This window comes from Ascaphus truei, chromosome 7, assembly GCF_040206685.1.
Source record: "Ascaphus truei isolate aAscTru1 chromosome 7, aAscTru1.hap1, whole genome shotgun sequence".
NCBI classification, from domain to species: domain Eukaryota; kingdom Metazoa; phylum Chordata; class Amphibia; order Anura; family Ascaphidae; genus Ascaphus; species Ascaphus truei.
This window is the reverse complement of record NC_134489.1, coordinates 69,675,997-69,696,173: the sequence shown is the minus strand read 5'-3', so window position 1 is coordinate 69,696,173 and position 20,177 is coordinate 69,675,997. Positions and strand designations below refer to the sequence as shown.

At 41.7% G+C, this 20,177-nt stretch overlaps 2 protein-coding genes across 29 annotated transcripts in view; one reads left to right on the top strand and one right to left on the bottom strand.

The window, feature by feature from the left end:
- Nucleotides 1-19,113, top strand: part of PLEKHA3 (pleckstrin homology domain containing A3) — a 26,850-nt gene extending 7,737 nt beyond the window's left edge. The window contains exons 2-10 of one of the 4 annotated variants that reach the window (XM_075608967.1): nt 3,419-3,535; nt 5,343-5,498; nt 6,035-6,171; nt 6,629-6,709; nt 7,278-7,442; nt 8,314-8,357; nt 9,384-9,499; nt 10,729-10,876; nt 17,565-19,113. In XM_075608967.1, coding sequence (XP_075465082.1) covers nt 3,419-3,535; nt 5,343-5,498; nt 6,035-6,171; nt 6,629-6,709; nt 7,278-7,442; nt 8,314-8,357; nt 9,384-9,499; nt 10,729-10,856 — 944 coding nt within the window. In that variant the 3' untranslated portion in view covers nt 10,857-10,876; nt 17,565-19,113. Of the gene's footprint in view, nt 1-3,418; nt 3,536-5,342; nt 5,499-6,034; nt 6,172-6,628; nt 6,710-7,277; nt 7,443-8,313; nt 8,358-9,383; nt 9,500-10,728; nt 11,817-17,517 lie in introns of those variants that run through there. The other 3 variants (XM_075608966.1, XM_075608965.1, XM_075608968.1) reach the window with 3 other exon arrangements.
- Nucleotides 18,383-20,177, bottom strand: part of LOC142499506 (titin-like) — a 254,089-nt gene continuing 252,294 nt past the window's right edge. For all 25 annotated transcript variants that reach the window (XM_075608936.1, XM_075608959.1, XM_075608943.1 and 22 more), the window contains one exon: nt 18,383-19,648. In XM_075608936.1, coding sequence (XP_075465051.1) covers nt 19,350-19,648 — 299 coding nt within the window. In that variant the 3' untranslated portion in view covers nt 18,383-19,349. The remainder of the gene's footprint in view (nt 19,649-20,177) is intronic.

Sequence of the window (20,177 nt, the reverse complement as noted above, 5' to 3'; positions counted from 1 at the left end):
CATGCCCCCATCATCGTATTCCCCACCCCTGCCTCCCATCTTTATCTGCCCAGGCTGGCCCCCATGCCCCATCATCATATTTCCCCCCCCCCATGCCCCATCATCATATTTCCCCCCCTCCCCATGCCCCATCATCATATTCCCCTCCCCCATCATCATATTCCCCCCCACCCATGCCCCCATCATCATATTCCCCCCCCATGCCCCATCATCATATTCCCCCCCCCCATGCCCCATCATCATATTCCCCCCCCTCATGCCCCATCATCATATTCCCCACCCATGCCCCATCATCATATTCCCCCCCCATGCCCCATCATCATATCCCCCCCCCATGCCCCATCATCATATTCCCCCCCCATGCCCCATCATCATATTCCCCCCCATGCCCCATCATCATATCCCCCCCCCATGCCCCATCATCATATTCCCCCCCCATGCCCCATCATCATATTCCCCCCCCATGCCCCATCATCATATCCTCTCCTCCCCCCCCCCCCCCCATGCCCCATCATCCTCTCGGCCTCTCTCTCCCCCCCCCCCCTTGTCCTTACCTTATTCCAGGCAGGAGGCAGTCTCACAGAAGTCTTTTGCAGCTATCTCAGCTGTTGGCTCCGCCCCCGCTGTCCTCCCACACACGGCATGTGTGCAGGATGACTGTGCCCGGCCACCGTCCGACTCCAGTCCCAGCAGGCCAGCTTTTCACACACACACACACACACACACACACACACACACACACACACACACACACACACACACACACACACACACACACACACACACACACACACACACACACACACACACACACACACACACACACACACACACACACACACACACACACACACACAGTGACACACACACACACACAGAGAATAGAATGCAGTCTCTCCGCCGGGGTTTTGACTCCGCCCCCGTGTCCTCCCACACAGGCACGAGTGCAGATTGACTGCACCCGGCCACCGTACGCCTCCAGCCCCTGCAGGACAGATATTACTTCCGCCCGTGCTGCTCGCTTCCCCATACCCGCGCTCGCTTCTCCCGCGGCCAAAACTTTTAACCCGCCGCCCACACGCTCGCCAACACACACGACTGCCACGCTGGTTGTGAGGGGGCCGCAAAAATATCCGTTGCGGGCCGCATGCGGCCCGCGGGCCGCATGTTTGACATGCCTGCTGTACATAATCTGTCTTTCTGAACAGCAGCCAGTCTAAAAGTAGCAACCCCCCATATTTTTTATTTGTTAATATTACCTGAAAGGGGGGGGGGGGGGTTCCTTGAAACTGTCCCCAGTTCCTTAGATTATGTCTGTTACTAACACGCAGAAAAGACACACGTGGTCATGAATAGAATAGAATCCGTATCCATGTCCGTTGTAAAACTGCAAATATCTCCAGCACCATGGGGTTCCAAGAGGTCGAGTGACTATGGATCTGCTTCCAGGGAACCCCACTGGTTTTGGTGATATAAATAAATTAGAAGAAAAAAAAAGAACAAATGAGCTGCCAGGATTGCTTCTGAAGAAGATTGTGTGTCGTATTGTCCCAGATAACACATCCTCCTATCCCACTATAACTGAGAATATCATAGAGTTCCCATGAATTTCTATGGGAGTGCATACTATAGCGGAATACATCCCCACATGTTACACTGCAGAGAACAATGGCGCTTGCTACATCTTCATAGGCCAGGTCTCCGCTGGCTACTGCGGCGCCCGTTGTGGCGGATGCTCATTTTAGTGCGTGAGGCTTCGGCCAGGGGGGCGCTGAGCAGGCGCTCACGCTGACCGCGATGAAACACATTGCGGCAATGTGTGCGGCCAGCGTGAGCGCTCGCTCGATGTTTAGAGCACGCAAATTTGATTTTGCTGCTCGCAAGAGTGTCACGTGAGCGGTTCTCCCAATGAGGGCGAACCAGCTCTTTGACGTTGTGGCTGCGCCCCCACACGAGCGCGCGCCTAGCCGGCCACGAATCGCCGAGCAGGCGCCCGTTCCCTGCCTGGCCGCAGCCTTATTGTAAACGAAACATATCGGAAGATCCCATATGAACATAATTGTAATAAATGTGAGATAAATAGTAATGTCACAACTGTCGCTTCTGATTGGAAGGACCTGAGATTAAATCTAAGTGACTTTATCTTGCTGATGCAATTACAGTGTAATATTTTTTTGCACTGTGTACAGTACAATGGACAGTGCAGCAAATATGAGAAACAATACTAATAGTTCATGTTCAAATTCAGCAATGTGGCCCTTAAGGATACAGAGTTAAGTGCCTAGGTTATTATCACTGTGATGGGAAATTGTGTCACAAATTATGGCTGCAGGTGACATGGTATAAAAAGCAGTGGCAGCTCAAATTCTTTGATGTCTATGGAAATAACTTTGATGAAGATAGACAAAGACAGAGGGGTGAATGCACAGGTACTCAAATCATTTTAAAACCCATTTTCATTGAAGTGGCTTGAAAATATGTTCTTAATCCTAATCCTAACTTCCCTTTCAAATCCTCTGAGTTGTTCAAATGTGTCCCATGGCGTTTGTGTGGCCGTTTCAACATTTTCAGTGACACCTTTCCCACTTTCCGGTACATTTTAAAGGGCCATTTCCCCACGGACCAACTTAAAGTAATGTTTTTTTTAAATTTTTATGTTTGATGGAATAACATTTTATTTTTACTTTTAATGTTTTCCGTGGTAAACAAATACATGTGGGAATGTTTACAATATTTCCCCCGACGTGATAAGAGTAGGTGGGGTAGATTTTGTTTTTCTATGGAGTAAAAATACTCTAAACATTTTTGAAGGAGTATTTTTATTCTAACGGGTCGAGGGCAGACCTGTTAGTCACTGCTTGGCTCTCTGAAGTTGCACCCCACAATGTCTTGCGTAGCACTATGCGAGGTAGTGTGGGGCGTGACCGGCACACAGGGCAGTGACTGAGAACTCCACAGTGGTTCTGTGCATGTGGTCAGTGATCTCTCGTGGCAGCAGCTTCATGTCCATGAGGTTGATTTGAATGTGTCTGGCATACCGTGTTGTGTGTGTGTAAACGTGACATCTGGGTGGAACTTTGAATCTACAGGCAAAGTGCTCCGACAGTTTTTCTTTTGTGTAAATTCATTGGCCAAAAAGTATCTGATAAGAATGGATTTCACAGAGCCTTGTGAAAATAAAAACATACACTTTTGACAGGTGATGGTAAGGGCCATTTTTGCACTTATTTTTTATTAAAAAAAAAAAAATACATAAAACAATTTTGCAAGACCTATGTGTTAGTTATTCCATAAGTCTAGACAAACCTTGAAACCTTTCAAATTGAATGTAGTGTTGAATCAGTAAACATAGTAACATGGAAATTGACCTGGCCGTTTTAGCAACCCCTAATTATGGTATTTACTCATTGTGTTCTAGGTTGGCAGCCTCGCTGGTTTGTTTTGGACAATGGGATTCTGTCTTACTATGATTCACAAGATGATGTTTGCAAGGGCAGCAAAGGAAGCATTAAAATGGCAGTATGTGAAATTAAAGGTAAGCTCATGTTTCACCTTTTCAAGAGGGGAAAGTCACCTAATGGCAAATGTGCAGTTTCAACTAATCCACTCTCTTCTCTCTGTGTGTGTGTGTGTGTATATCTATCTCTCTATCTCTCTACCTCTCTATATCTGTGGGGAGGCCTTCAGCCAGCAGTGGATCAACAAGGGCAGATATACGTTATATATATCTCATCAATTACTTTCCCTCTTTTACCTGATTTGAATTTGAGAAATCCTTTTGCTCTCCTGCATATTTCATGTGCTTTATAAGTCTATACCACAGCTACAGCACTTCTGTTACATCTTTTCTGCAGTAAACCCCTAGATAGTCTCTTAGTAAAGCAGTGTGGGGTTATTTCCTTTCCATTGTTATGGTGCCGTTTGCATTGATGCTTCCTAGCACAAGCTGGCACATTCCTGTGTTGCTGCCACAGAAACTGAAAGAAGGATAATTCCAACACGGAGATGTTCTTCAAGTAACTTTACTTTAATAGGCTCAGTACATAATACCGGTGTAGTGAACTGAACAAAATCTTCAAAGCGCTTTTTCTCTGAGGAACCTAACACACACAGACTGAAACATAGTACTCTACTGTGCCTAAGAGCACCACACCCACACCATGAGAACAATGCCAGTCAATCAGGTCCATTTTCATTGCAATATTTCTCACCGTGCCAAAAAGCAAACAAAGTCCTGTAGATGTCACTGTTGACAATGGAATTCACCTCCATTATTTATCAGATCAAATTCAGATGAGTAGGGATTAATCACTGGACTATGAATTTATCTCCACGTGCTTATCTTTGAAAGGCACATTGGCTGTGCTTGGGCCTCTCCCAATTATCTGCAGAGACCTGTATCATGACTTCTCGGTTTCTTTCCAGAGAATCAGCAGAAATGTCAGGAGTACAAAGTTGTCAATAGATGCGATAGCAGAAATTTGTCACACAGAACATAGTCTGTATTACACCACAGAATACATTTTCTTACAGAAACAATAGAATTGTTATGACAGGGTGACTAAGGTGGATCAGGGTGGAGCAGTAGACGTAGCTTATCTAGATTTTAGAAAGGTATTTGACACTGTCCCACATAGAAGACTGATAAACAAGTTGCAATGCTTGAGATTGGACTCTAAAGTGGTAGAATGGATAATGCACTGGTTATAAGATAGGCGACATAGAGTTGTGATAAGTGCAGTACATTCAGAGGGAAAGGTGACCAGTGGAGTACCTCTGGGATCTGTATTGGGACTAGTGCTCTTATAAGACCAGTGACCTTATAAAAGTGTTTTATACAACTGATAGAAGGCTGCCTTTTTATCCTACATTGAATCTGTTTATATGTATAGTGCTACTATTCTATCACACTTCAAAGCAATAGCTTGCGGCAAATAGATCAAACTATGGCATACCACGGTAAGTAAATATGACCCCATATATCTTCTTCCCCCCCCCCCCTCCCCCTTATCAGTAACTCTTTAGCTGCAAGCAAACTGGGCCAGCAGCATTACTGCACAGCAAAATGTTAATAGTTGAGTGCTGATGTTCAAATGGCCATCTATTACTTGCTGGTGAGTTTCTAGTATTGTATATAATTCAGTTTTGTCCCATGGCAATACAGGTACAGTATTTACTAGACTGGTTTCCAAAAAAGAGACTCAAGTGAGCTGTGACTGTTGGGCGAGATGACGTCAACGCTCTATAGCTTTTTCCATTATTCCTTTAGCCGAATAAAGGGGACCTGTGCAGCTACCAAACATGTGAATGGTGTACACCAACCTAACAATACTTATTTTTAGTTCATTCAACAGACAACACGAGAATGGAGCTCATAATCCCAGGAGAGCAGCATTTCTACGTGAAAGCAGTAAATGCTGCTGAAAGACAGAGGTGGTTGGTAGCGTTAGGAAGTTCGAAAGCCAGCCTGCCTGATACCAGGACTAGGAAAGAGAAAGGTATCTGGTTTAAGTCTTTTGATACGTTAGAGTATGCTTTTCTCCCCTAAAATATACTCGTGTTTTTTTGTTTTTTTTGTTTCTTACATCGTTTTGATTAGTAAATAGTGCTGTTCTATATATATAAAATGTTGCAGACATAATGAGATATCATTTGAATCAAAGACTAAGCATTCTTTATATTTACAGTACATGTTTCTAACAACAGTAATGTTTATTTTAACATATTCAACTGCTTTTCCCATTTAACTCCGATTTGGTGCAACGTTGTTTGCAGCATTAGATGGGAGAACATGTAGGGTTAGGGGATTGTGTGGAATATGTGTGATCTGTTTCAGAAGAGACCATGTGTGCATAATTACCAATTAATTGCATGCATGCTAAGAACATTCACCTCCATGAATAAGCCATTTGACGTCCATTAAGGTTTGTTCCATCATATGAGAAATCGAAAAATGTCATGATCCCGCATTTAAGAAAAAAGGCTGAAATATGTAGATCTTCTACTATTTTCTTTCTCTTTGGTTATTGTACAGAAATCAGTGAAACCAATGAATCTCTGAACACCAAAATGTCAGAACTCCGTCTGTATTGCGACCTGTTGATGCAGCAAGTTCATACCATTCAGGAATTTGTGAGTCAGGATGAGAACCGTCCATCACCCAGTGCTGAGGTATTGGTTCTATCAGCATTCCCCATTCCCTCGAATCGTAGAAGGGGGCAGTGGGGAAGCACAGGGGGCGGGAGAGGGAGAAGGGGAGGAGGGGCATGACCACAATGTTGTGGAGGTTTCCTGTGATATGGGTATGTACCTTTGCCGAACACCGGTGACAGACATCCTGGCACCCACAAAATGGTGACCCCTGCCTTCAGAATATAAATAATGTGAAATCTTGTGTCATATTTACAGAAAACTTTGTGTGTGCGTGTGTGTGTGTGTACACGTATAAGTATTGATGTGTATGTGTGTGTGTGTATAATATATATCTGGAGAAGAGAAGGACAGGTACTCCAATGTTCAAAAAGAAGGTGGTTTTTATTACTCAACATTTTCAAGAGTGTTTGGGAGCCGTTGGAAGCCGAAATGTCGAGTAATAAAAATCACTTTTAATGTTTTATTTTTTTAACAGTGTCTGTCATTCTCTTCTCCGGTCCTGTATTCTACTACATATGGACGGTATGCACCCTGCATTGAATCTACACTACAAGAAGTGAGTGCCCTGTTATTTGACTGTGCGTGTGTGTGTATCTTTAATACTAGAACCTTATACTATATGTTATACCTACACGTGTGTGTATATATACACTAAATAGCCCGATATTTATATTTATCAATACGTGTGTGCATATTGCATATACTGTAGTATATGTATCCACGTATGTGGGTATTTAAAAATCTGGGACAACAAAGCCACGTCATATTTTAACGATCACCATTAACTACGCAAACACACATATATGCACAGACTATTAACTGGTTGTTCACAAAACATGAACTTGCAGGGACTCCTGGAAGTTAGGATTTATTGTAATGTAGTTTGTCATTTATTTTCTCATTTCTCTGTATTCAGAACCATTAGCTAATTAGATTACATGAGAATACATACTTATATGGATACATTTTCATGGACAACATATTGTACCAGTATTAAAAGTTTACTTTCAGCACCTGATACGGGCATAGGCCTGATCATTGTTATGTTCTTGTGTGCACAGTTTATTGTCATTTCCTAATTGTACCTGGAATAACCCCGGAATGTACAATTGTTTCATATGTAGAACATGAATGAAGCATCCTCTCTGCTCAGTGCAACCTGCAACACATTTATCACCACTCTCGAAGAATGTGTCAAGATAGCGAATGCCAAATTCAAGCCAGAAATGTATCAGCTGCCTCCTCGTGATTCTCTGGTGTCTGCGGTGTCTCCTTCACCGGTTCAAATGGTAAAGTAGAAACGAGGACAAATAGCAAAATGGACCAAGGGCCCAGGGAGTCCCATCTAAATCGGGTGGGCAACTCCAGCCTTCAAGGGCCACCAACTGGTCATTTTCGGGATATCCATGCTTCAGCAGAGGTGGCTGAGTCGGATGGACATTGAGGACTGGAGTTGCCCACTACTGATCTAAGTGAAGTACGATCACTGCTACTGTTTGGCCAGCGTGCCTTAATGACCTGCTAGAGGGGTAGTTTAGGGGTTAGAACATGGCCTATGAAGTGGATTAATCAGTGTTCACTCTATCATTCGGGAGGTCACATTATCGACCTGTTTCTCAGTGACCAACATTAAATTGTAAGAACTTTGGTGCGGGGATTCTCTTTCCGTGTATTTACCCTCCTATTTAGCGCCCTTGCATCTAACGTTATTCTTGTAAACTCTCAATATATCTAAATTGTCCATATGATCCCACTGTAAGGAACGGTGAAGATATAGCAACATAAAAATGAGGAATTATAATAAGCAGTCACAAATTCTCTTTATATTGCTGGTGCTATATTAGAATACAGTATATAGTAGGCCTTTCCACAAAGCAATAAAAAAAAATGGTTGATTTTTCTTCTCACGGCAGCCTATGTAATATACAATACAGTTAATAATTTATTGCACACAATACAGTTAATAATATATTAGAAATTGCATCATTTTCTAGAAATTTGTTTTTAGTAAGCAGCTATTGAAGAAAGGAAGTGTATATAGCGTTCTACAGAGGAACATAATGAAAACATTTTTTTTACACGTATATGAATTGCCACTATAAATAATTAATTGTGCTACAAAAGGATTGCCTTTAAACTTTTTTTAAAATCCCTTTACAGATGAAACGCTCGATGAGTCACCCAGGCACTTATACTTCAGAGAGGTGAGTAGACATCTAGGCCTATAATTACTAAACAGGCTTCTGCCATAACATACCTTTCGGCGCTGGACAACGCCTTATAACCCATTGACTTGAATGTGGGTGTAAGGGGTTTTATAAGGTGTCCTATGGTAGAGACTGCTTAGGTAAACAGGGCCCATTGTCAGAACGTATGATTTGCGGCAGAATGATCTTTTTCTCAGTTATCAATTAAATCTTTAGGGTGAAATGCTGGATTTAGACAATTGTAGAACAGTCCTGTTTGGTTTTGTATAAAAGCATAGTTTCTCGGCCCCTCTATATTACTAATGATTCTCGTTTTCGGTTTTAACCGCCAAAAAGTACTGGAAAACCACTACAGCTCAATTATTTTACTACTGCGGTGAACAAACAATAAAGAACAGAAGCCAAGAACATTTTGCCTTTTGAGAGCCGTAAAACAAAGCTAAGAGACCCCTGAAAAAGGGCATTGCTAAATTCTCATAAATGTCTGTTTTTGTTTCATTATTGGCACCGATAAAGACTTTATTTTTTTGTTTTGTTTTTTAATAAAGGCAAAACATAGAAAACAAACACAGATTTTTACAAAGAAAAGTACATCGAAAACCGTAATCCCCACTTGGCTCTAATCTTTAGCAGTGCCGCCAATGACATCATGTTCTGTATTCAGATCGAATCTTTGCCTTCCTTGTCTCTGATACTTTTACACACCCAAAATCCTTTTCACGTTCCAACCCTCATAGAATTTTTGTCGCCACAATTGTCTGCAAAGCATCGTCTCTCTACATGTCCCGTCCAACCACGCAGTATTTCTGTGAAACATTTCAGTGGGATGAAATTCCTGTTCAAACCCCCTTATTCTCTTGGCCACGCACTTACAGTATATACATTGAACTCGTTTTAGTAGGATGTGAAGCTGCTTTTCCATGCCCAGGAAGCTCTGAGTTCCATATATTTGAATGGTGCTCACAGCTTCCCTGACATGCTGGTCTTCAAAAGTTTGTTTAGAGGCCTGTTTATATCTTGTAGGATTAACTATTCCTTAAAGGATCCAGTTTCCTCCTTACATCGGGTGTCTCACAGGCGACGAAGTGCATATTCTGAAACAGAAAACTTTAACGATGTTTTCATGGAAGATCTAGAAAGTAAGTGTATTTTGACTCTTAGAAACAGATGTAGTCGGCCTTCCCGTTCACGTGGCCGCGGGCATAACGCAAAAGAAATTAGGTGCTGGGGGAGGCACCTGCCGCGACGGCGCTGCCGGGGGTCCATTCATGGGATGCTCCCGCAGCGTTAATCCTTCCGGGGCGCATTCCGTGCGGTCACGTGAACATGAAGGCTACATCTGTATTAAAGCAGAATTGCTGGGGAAACGTGTACTCTCTATTAGTGTTGGACCGGGTCCTACATTTTTTTAAAACCGGGTAACGGGTACTCGGAGGATTTGGCACCTTGTACACTGCCGGGTACCCGTTTTTTCACATAGCTGGGGGTGGAGGAAACTTACCTGGGGTGGAGGAAGCCGCGGCGACATCTGAACAGGTAAGCAGAGGTGTGGGGGCGGTGGGGCAGCATCAGCGGTCAGTGTGGAGCCCGCGCGGGAGCTGCAGGACTCTATACTGCACTGTGAGCTGAGACCATGTGACCGGAGCAGGAGAAGAAGCTTTCCTATTGGACAGCCGCTAGTGTTTAGCACTATGGGGGTCCAATCTACACATTTTGACCCAAGGCATTTGAAGAAGCCTTTAGTTTCCAGGAATGTACCTGTGGAAGTGGCTTTGTGGGAGGTTTGGGGCAGCTAGGTGCCACATGTTTTTTTAAAGTATCAGCTTTGGTGAATAACACCTTTGGAATCGTTGGAAGAGGAGACTGCAAATTAGGATCTTTTAAAACTAAGGGCCAATGTTTTCTAATGACTTTTTTTTTGATTTGTGAAGCTAATGGATTATATTGAGTGATGAAGGGAACATTAATCTTATTTTCCAAGTTGTCAGCATATCCGACCTTTTTTACATTATATTTTAAAAGATCTTTCCTATCAATATTTTTTATTTTAGAGTATGCTTGATCTAATGCTATTACTATATATATATAGATATAGATATAGATAGATATCTATCTCGACAATTTATAAATAAACGGCACTCAAATGACGCTGCGTTGCCATGACAACAGGACGCTGCGTGACATCACACGGCATCAAGTTGTCATGGCAACGTAATATATGTATATATACATATACACATATATACACGCGCGCGCGCAACAGTTTATTTCCTTTTGCACCGTAATTGGTATAATGGTATTAATTCTTTTTCTAACGTCATATTTTGTTTTATATTATGTGCACTAACACCAAGCGTTGTTTTAATAGAGCCTGCACACTGGCCGAGAATTGGGATTAATGGGGATTTGCCTCCAGCAAATGTTCCTGAAGAAAGCCGACATAAGTCAAGGAAACCATCCGACTGCGCCGATTCTCTCGCGCCGCTTTCTTCTTGAAGATGCAGAAGAAGGTTTAGGTATTACACTTTGTAAAAGCACTGCTATGCAAAGGCGACTTTTATTATACTCTTGTGACATGGATTAGTTGTTGAACCTGTAGATGGATTTCACTGCACTTTATATAATAACGTAACGACAACATTTGAAGTGAATTTTATCTTTGTATCGTTTATTCGCAAGAGTATTTTCCTAATAACGTCACAGTTTGAATGTGCGTTCCTCGAACAAACGGCTGCATAACACATTAGAATATGCAATTATCAGTGAGGGTCTTTTTAATACATTGATAAAAGGCTGACGGCTTAGAAAATGTGCATTGCTGTCCAGAGTGGTGCAAATAGAGTACATTTAGGATCATTTGAAGATTGAAGCTCTCCGCTGCAAAATGGGACAGCAAAACGCACTGTTTTCACATGCAGATCCAGGTGTCAAGAAAGTAGTTGAATATGTAAAACAAACACATAATCAGCGTTATAATTTTTAGTGGCTTTTTTTTTTTTTAATGTACAGTTGCACTGAATGGTTCATTTATACCAAACATTTGGTAATGGTATCAAACACCTTTACGTTCTGGAGGGCCTGGCAATGCATTGAGGAACAAATCAGTGCGTTGTTGGCACCATCAGCTTTAAAGGTATTAAGGGGGTTTGGGTTTACACCGTTTTTATACATTCTTTTTTGCATCAAAAAAGACGACTCCTCACTGGTGTTCCGAAATCCGGATTTGAAGTTGCAAGTATTTAATGCGGGACTGTTTTAAACGTTGAAGGGTGGTTGGGTCAGAAAGTATTGTCCGCCGATAAGAAGATATTGTTTGACTGATTCAACTTAAAGACAGAAGAACATTTTTGTAAGCAATCAAATCCGTTTAAAATACCTGTTCTTTTGAGATATTTATATAAAAATTTGTTTTTTTGTTGTTAATGTGGCTGTCATAAAGAGCTTTGTGCAAACGTCTATATTTGTGCTGACCTGCTGGAATAATTTGGCTCTTGTTCTAGATACAATTTTCAGTGTATAAGGGGGGTCCTTTTATTTGTTTTTTTTTTGTTTTTGTGAATAGCCCATTAACCACTTTTTTTTTTTAAGTACTGTAGTAATATTCTGCTGGAACTCTGTTAAGTGAAGGAATAAATATGTGAATAGGTTTCTGGTAATTCAAATAACTGGCAGAATTACATGATTTTATTTTGCCAACAATGTGGTGTGCACTTTAATCATTCCGTACGTAAATAGTGCAGATCCCAGGTTATGCTAAAGAGGCACAATTACTGTCATTAATTAATATACTTTTAAATAAAGTTGATTGCAATAATCCACCTGAAAGATGTTTTACAAACCAGAATACATGTGCACATTGGGTCACTGACGCTAATAAACATGGCTGCCTGCAAATCCACTGCCGCATATCCAATCTCTTAAAGTCTTTAGGCCAGGTCCCCAGTGACAGCTACGGCATGCGCGCCACATACCACAGCGCAGCCCTCTGGGGCAGGCCCCAGTGGCCGTGTGTGTGGGCGCGCAAAGCGCTGTGACGCATACGCTGGCAGGGAAGACAATGATTTTGTCTTCCCGTGCCGCGACGCGATCACATGGTCGGCGGTCAGCCAACAGAAGGGCAGATATGCCCCGTCATGGCCGCGCATCCCCCGTCATGGCCCCCGCATCCTATCGTTCCCCTACAGACCACAGATCGCGGCTTTTACCTGTGCACGCGCCGCCAGGTGCACGTTCAGCAGTAAATATTGGGGTCGTAGGGGGTGCTCAACAAGTCAGGTTTTGAGGATATCTCAGCTTCCGCACAGGTGGCTCAGTCTTTGACTGAGCCACCTGCTTTAGGGCACATTCTGCAGCATTGCTTGACGGCAGCCATTTTAGTTTCCCTGAACCACCAATGATAAAGATTCAAATATCTCCAGAATGGGAGGATCTGCATGATGGGTGTTTTCCCATCTTGGCCTGAATGGCATTAATCAATTTGCTGTTGCATGGGGGCCTGCAGCAGGTTACTCTGCAATGCATTTCGGGCCTGTCCGGCAGAGGATGTGTTTACTGCCAGGAAACACCCTGATTATCTTAATTAACCCCTTTGCTGCTAGCAATGCATTAACTATTGGTAAAGTGACCAATGCTAGGCATCCATTAAACATTACACAGACTTAAATTCTTTTTATTTTTTTGTTCTAGATATAGTGATAAAGCAATGTAAATATTCGAGCTGTAGCACTGAAGTGTTTAACACTCCTATGGAGCTATGCAAAGTGAAGCTGCTTATCCAGGCAGGTTCTTCTCTGCCACATGACTTACTGACATATACTGCAGCACTAATGAAGAGGACAGATTTGTGTTTCAAAACCAGCACAGGATTAGGGAGAAGTTTAAATCTACTGTCATCTGTCTGGATCGTAATCGCACACTGTGACACTAAGTATCAGTGTGGTTAATTCAAGCAGCTATACCCCCCCCCCCCCCCCACCACCATGAGTTGTCTACACGAGTTTGCCATATAAGGCCGCGCATATAGTGCCCGCGATGGTGACGTGTGACGTCGCCGCTAGTGAAAGTTGGATTTCGCTTTGCGGCTGCGTCGGAGGCGACCAGGTCATTGATTGGTTCAGGGGCTGTCACATGAGGCAACAGCCCCATAAAAATCAAATATTGCCGGCCTCAAAAAATCGCGCCGCCCCATCGCGCTTACTATGCATTTGTTTTCGGGTGACATCGTGTCGTCGGCATTATAAGCGCGGCCTAATGTATATTGCCGCCCTGAGGATGTCCTGCTCTTTTTTAAATGTATGCATTTTGTCATGTTAATCATGATTTTCTTAGTCTTTAGGTTGGTGGGTTACCATGGTGACCTTTAGACTGTACTGGGCGCTGGTGAGAGCTCCATTTTAACCTCCCGGACACTTCATATTTGAAACATGTCTATATCTCCTGAACGCTGCATTCGATTTAAAAAGTGAAACCGGTGTTAAATAATAAAATGCGAAACAATGTCAATCACCGCCGACTGCTGCTTTTATATTAATAGGTTTGTTAGTAACTTTGGCACAACAACCTGAATCCTTATCACACCGTTTACCTGGCAGTTTTTTGTAAATTATATCACAAATTCAAAAAATGTCAGCTTTTCTGTCAAGAATACTCATTTATGTTCTACTTTCGCTGTCATGTTATTTTAACGGGAATGTTCATTCTTCTGTCAACTTCTTAAAAAGCTACTCATAAAAAGCCTTTTGCTGCAGTTTTTTTTATTAATCTCACCTTTTTCTGTAATTGAATTTTGGAGATGTAAGGTTTCATTTGCTGAAAACCTGGGAGGTTAAAATGGCTGTTGCCATTCATGCGCCTTAAGACATGGCAACAGCCACACAGCTGATGCCAGTGAAATAATAGATTAAACTCCGCAAAAAATAAAGATTTCGTGCAAATTACAAATAGTTACCGCTCAACATGAACTATCAGGGTATGTTAGGACTTCATTTTAGTTTTTTGAGGGGGTTTGCCGTTTAAAGCGGATATAGTCCCCATTAAATGCCCTGAAGGAAAGGGAAGAAGTGGGCAGCGAAGATCAGGTTTCCTGTAATAGTGGCTGACAGGGAAACTTCCTGCTTGTTAGCCCATCGGTAAGCTTAACATTACATGTATATGTCACTGTTTTGCTTCTGATTGGTCCACTTTATTGCTTGACTGCTTCCTGCTGGCAGCTGTGTTTGTCCATTCTAGATATGCCGTACATTAGGACATGATCAAACATCGGGGTGCAATACCAGGAGACTCGTCCCAGGTCTACCATTTAAAAACATTCCTGGCGGCTTTGATGATAGAAAATGGGGAATGACTTACAAGATGGCATTCATTTCACTGTATTCCATTCATGATTTTTGCAAAGGAAATTAGGAGTTTGATTGCTTAACACTCGTGTTCCACTGGAGCTAGATGAACGTAACCAAGTTAGAATAACCATGATAAAATAGGATAACGTTAAAAGCGCAGTGCTTTAAAAACGAGTACTAACTAGGAATTCCAGGTGGTCTTCATCTTGCATGGCGGAATTGTACCTCCAAACCGCATGAGCACAGTAAAACCCAGAGCCACAGAGGTCCGTTAAGTTAGGACTCGTGACGGCTGTTATCAAAATCGTCAGCGGCGGTTATTTTTCCTGAGGTAGAGCATAATTGTATGCAATAACAGTGGCCCTTGTATATTTCATTAGCATAGGTTTAACACTTTGTTATTTAGCACTACTTTGCATTAACTTCCAAATAACATGGCTGGCATTAAGCATGTGGGTTTTGCTGGAGAGTGGAGGGGAGAGAGGTGAGGGCAGGGAGGAAGAGTGACTTGGATACCTATTGGTTATACATACTCCCTTCTCTATCACTCCTTACCCTGTATATTTCAGGGCCTTTAGGTAGGACTTAACTGGTCAGGTTAAATCTCTGTGTTACCTTTAACGAACCTCTGTATCCACACCACGACATTGTTAGGGGAAACTGCTCTTTTTCATATCATTAGTAGAGTTGTACCGGGTCCTAAATTTTCCGAAAACCGGGTACCTGGGTAATGTGAACCATTGTGCCTGGCCAGTTACCCGGAAGGCACTTACCTGCAGGGTGAGGAGATCGCTGCTGAGGGTGAGGACCACAGCGACATCTGGGAGCAGCAACAGATGTCCTGGTGGGGGTGGCAGCAGCAGAAATCCGTGTCCAACCGGCGGAGCAGCAGGAATACAGCACACAGCTGATGCGGGTGGGAGCCGGCTGAACACTGATTTCTGCTGCTGCCACCGCCACCAGGACATCTGCTGCTGCTCACAGATCTCGCCGCGGTCTTCCTCACCACCTTCCGTTGCCGGCTGCAGGTAAGTGTTGAAGTATTTTCAGCTACTCTGAAATTACCGGCTACCCGGTGCCGGTGCAAGCCCCTTGCTGCCGGGTCTGGGTAATTTCCGGGTAGCTGATAAAGCGCCAGGGTAATTTCCCGGTACTCGGTACATCACTAATCATTAGCACTGATGGCCATTAACAGTGCCCTTTCCGGGGCACAAATGGCAATCTAATGTTGGTGAGCTTTGAAGATGCAGGTTAATGCTTAATGAGGCGTTTACCCATTAACGAACCTCTGTGGGTCTGGGCCCAAGTGAGTCACTTTTTAGCTTTTTCGTAGACCCTCTCTCTGTTGCATTAAACGACTTGTCCAGCGAGGACTGGGTTAGGGAAGGACAATGCCAGCAACTCATACAGGGGCAATTTTTACTCTCTTGGTCTCTTCAGCCGGACCTACTTTCTATTATTTCTTTCTATGTTTCTATTATTTCTTTCTATCTATTATAAAGTCGGAGTCATACTGCATATCAGACCAAGTTTGGTATGCTAAAAAAAAAGTGCTACTTTGTATGATTAAGTGTGTTAAGTGAGGTGTGCTCAACTCCAGTCCTCAAGAACCCCCTCAACAGGTCAGGTTTTAAGGCTATCCCAGCTTCAGCACAGGAGGCTCAGTCAAAGATAGCCTCTGATTGAGCCATCTCTGCTGAAGCTGGGATATCCTTAAAACCTGACCTGTTGGGATTTCTTGAGGACTGGAGTTGAGAACCCCTGGTGTAAGTCGCTTCTGTATCCAGCTACCTTCATTGTCCCCAGTTGGCATAAATTAAATGTGAAAAATGGATCTGCAATGGAGGATTTATGGTGTAGCTATAATATGTTGCATCTACTTTTCATTATAAATTCCCAGGTTAAGGAGATTAGGGGGGTAAAACTATTCTGTTAAACAATGTGGAATTTCTATTGTATGCCTCTCAGTTGTTGCTGTGGCCTGAAATGGATCCAGAATACCTTAGCCCTGGTGTGTGTGTGTGTGTCTCAACCCCCTTTATAACGCTGTGCTTGGGATCCAAAGAATCACATCGCGTTACAAGCGGATCGGGTAAGAAATAATGTACAATTGTATGCAACGTACAATAAAGTATTTAAGATACCAATAATCGTCTTGTAAAGTATTCATAAATAAGAAAATTGGAAGCCACGCTTGAATCGCGTTATAAGCGGATTCGCGTTGTAACGGATCGTGTTATAACGGGGTTATAGCGTATAACGGGGTTATTCACGTGTATGTATTGTAAGTAAATTCCTAAAGAGGTAAACTTTGCACATTGTGTAATACTCCTGCATTTATGGCAGCCACATACAGTTTCTGTAGTCTGATAACACAATTACATTTGTTTAGCTCTGAATTTTTTGTGTGGTTTTATTTTCACTGCAAATGAAGATGCCAAAAAGTAAACATTGTATTTGTAAAAATAATTGTTTTAGAAATTGTATCGTTTTTTTGTAAGTCTAATAAAAACTGAGCCATCTCAAAGTGTAACTTTTTTTTACTGTAAATGATATGGTTTGCATAATAAAAGAAAATGTCAACACTTGGGTTTATTGTATGATTAAATCGACTGGCCATCTATGAGAAGAGTGAACAGTGGTAAAAAAAGAAATGTAAATGTCAAAATGAACCAATGTCGGGATGATTCATGCCTTTTTAAACACGAGTCTGTGAACACACTGTAAGCTTAAACATGGGAGTGGTTTGATTTTCTCTAGGCACAACTTCTTTTGCACAGCATAACTGTGTTAACATGCACTTGTCCTGTCTTGTACAGGCAATGTGTGTACCTATCACCTTCCCCAACTCCTGTTTCATCTACAGACCGGGACAGAACAAGCTGAAGGAAGAGTATACTGATGATGGGCACCCACCCCAATAAGAGCCCTGACTGAAACAAGCATGAAGGAAACTCATTGCATTGTTTATAAAACAATATATATTATGTTTAAATCAGATGGGCCTACCCTTTTAAAATTGAATGATGACCACACCATACATGTATTATGTTAAAGTGAAGTCTAGATTTGACAATTTTGGCAAATTATGGAATGGTGAATCCCTCTTTCATGCAAAACTGAGATCACTTTATTTAATTATATACAGTATTGTTATATGTGCGGGGGGGGGAGGGGCTGCCAAAGCTTTGGCTCAGATATAGATATGCTGTACCCTATAAATAGGAACTCCGCATAGGTATATCTGAAGAGACCTAAGATGTTTTGAGAAATTATGTGCAACATCTTTGGAGAACTTCAGTGAAATATATCACAAGATTCAAAAGAATGTATACATTTCCCATAACAAGCTGGCTACAAGATGTCTGAACTCCCTTTTGCTCAAGCGACATTACTGTAGAAATAACTCGGTGATTACAACCTTGGGTTTCCATTGCAATCACATTTTTTGCATTTATGGTCCTTAATAGTTGTACCTCTGTAAATATTAGGCGCTGGAAATGGCTTGAATTAATTAATAAAGACAGATTTTTATGTAAGATATCGGGGCAATGCTACTTTTAATTGTGAGTCTGTTCATCTATTCTTTATTACATTATCATTCGTTTTGTAATCGCAAGAAGTACAGAATGGGTTAATGTGAAGAAATACTGTACTCGACTGCAGCAAAGAAACACATACACGTTTTATGGTGCTGATAACATGCTTTATTTCAATCAATGAACTATCTCGAAGAGGTCCAATAAATAGATAGTACTACAATAACAAATACTACATTGAAATAACTACAGTACATTAAAGTGAAGGGCATTTGGAAGTTCTTAACAACAGTTAGTCTAACTGCGGTACTTTGCTTAGTTCCCCCTATTCTCACAATATGTAATATAGTTCCTATTCTACCACACACTCACAATCACTGCACCCTATGAACCTCTTAAGAGTTGGCACTGATCCTGCACTTGAGTAACTAAACTTGCTTTGATGAGGGTATAGCTAGGTGATGTTACTCTGCAAGCAAGTTGAGATAGTCAATGTGTCAGAAAAAGTGCAGTGAAATACTTTATGAACAAAGTGCTGGCCGTTTGCACTTTGCACAAAAAAAGTTGTTTGTCTCTGAAAAATGGTAAAGTGACATTATCAATAAATAATGTAAATATTACAGTGTTGCTTACAGGAGGGTATTTGCAAACAACACCTAATATTTACAATTGTATTAATTTATATATGTTCGTATAGTTCGTGTATAGCATCCTCTCTTGGGTGTAGGTTGTCTTCAACAGGGAGTTTCTCAACATGTTGAGGTATTCTTAAGACGTCAACGTAAAGTTGAGGCACAAAGATTAGTGGTAAGGTAAGGTATTCGCTCCCTAAGGAACTTTCTCCTACCCACCGTTTGTTCCAGTTGCATTTTAAAACGTCACAAAATATATGGTACAAAACTCCATAACCGGTAATTTCGGCTATATACAGTATGTACATGTAAATTAAAAATGTTTCAGTTTCTTAAGTCAAATAAGAATAAGTCATAGTGTAAATCGTTGGACTTAGTCTCATTCAATAGGTACAAAAATAGTTTTATATTTACAAAGCAGTTATTCCAGTCCTAGTGAATCACTTGTAAAAATACAAGTGAGTGTAAACTGTCAATCATTTAATGTGATCGAACATTAATATTCACAGATGCAGAATCCAACCCAAAATTGTTTGATAAAGTTAGTGTATAACATCCACCATCCTTTTTTTGAATGTCCATGATGATCAGAGTAGTTAAATCATCAGTCGTTTCAATATGAAATCTGCCCTTTTGTTCTTGACTAGGAACTGTTCGTCCACCATAAGACCATGTTATATCCGGAGTAGGCTCCCCAGAAAAGGCACAGGCCACTGTAAGAACCTTTCCCGCATCAATGCTGACATCAGACGGAAGAGATTCAATTTTGGGAGGTGATCCTGTAAATAGAAAAGCAAGACTTAATGGTACTGGCTAAACCAATAGAAGACCTTAATCCACATACAAATAAGATTGTCACATATATTGACTGCAGCAAGATGCTCAATAGCAGGGACCTGGGAAAACCCCAGTCTCCCTCATAGGGGAGAGGTAGTACAGAGAGTGAATGAGGTCCAAACAATGGAGAGACTAACCGCGTTTTATAAGACACAAGATAATGGGAACCCTGGAATTCTAGGGAGAGATGAACAATATTATTCTCTTATGGGGGAATTGTGAAAATGTATAGATAGGTGACTAAATAGAGGTTTTCTTGGGAAACTAAATGTAGCAACTTGTGTGATGGTGGCATACTATGTTCATATGTATACAATGAAACTACAGTATATGGTGGTATCCCCTCCCTCCCCCTTTTATATATATATTGTTTTTTATCTCCATCCAGTTCTTTGAAAATACTGATAAAAAAATAAGTTATACAAAGAAGAGCAAGAGTATAAAAAGAATGTTTCCATTGCAAACATTTCT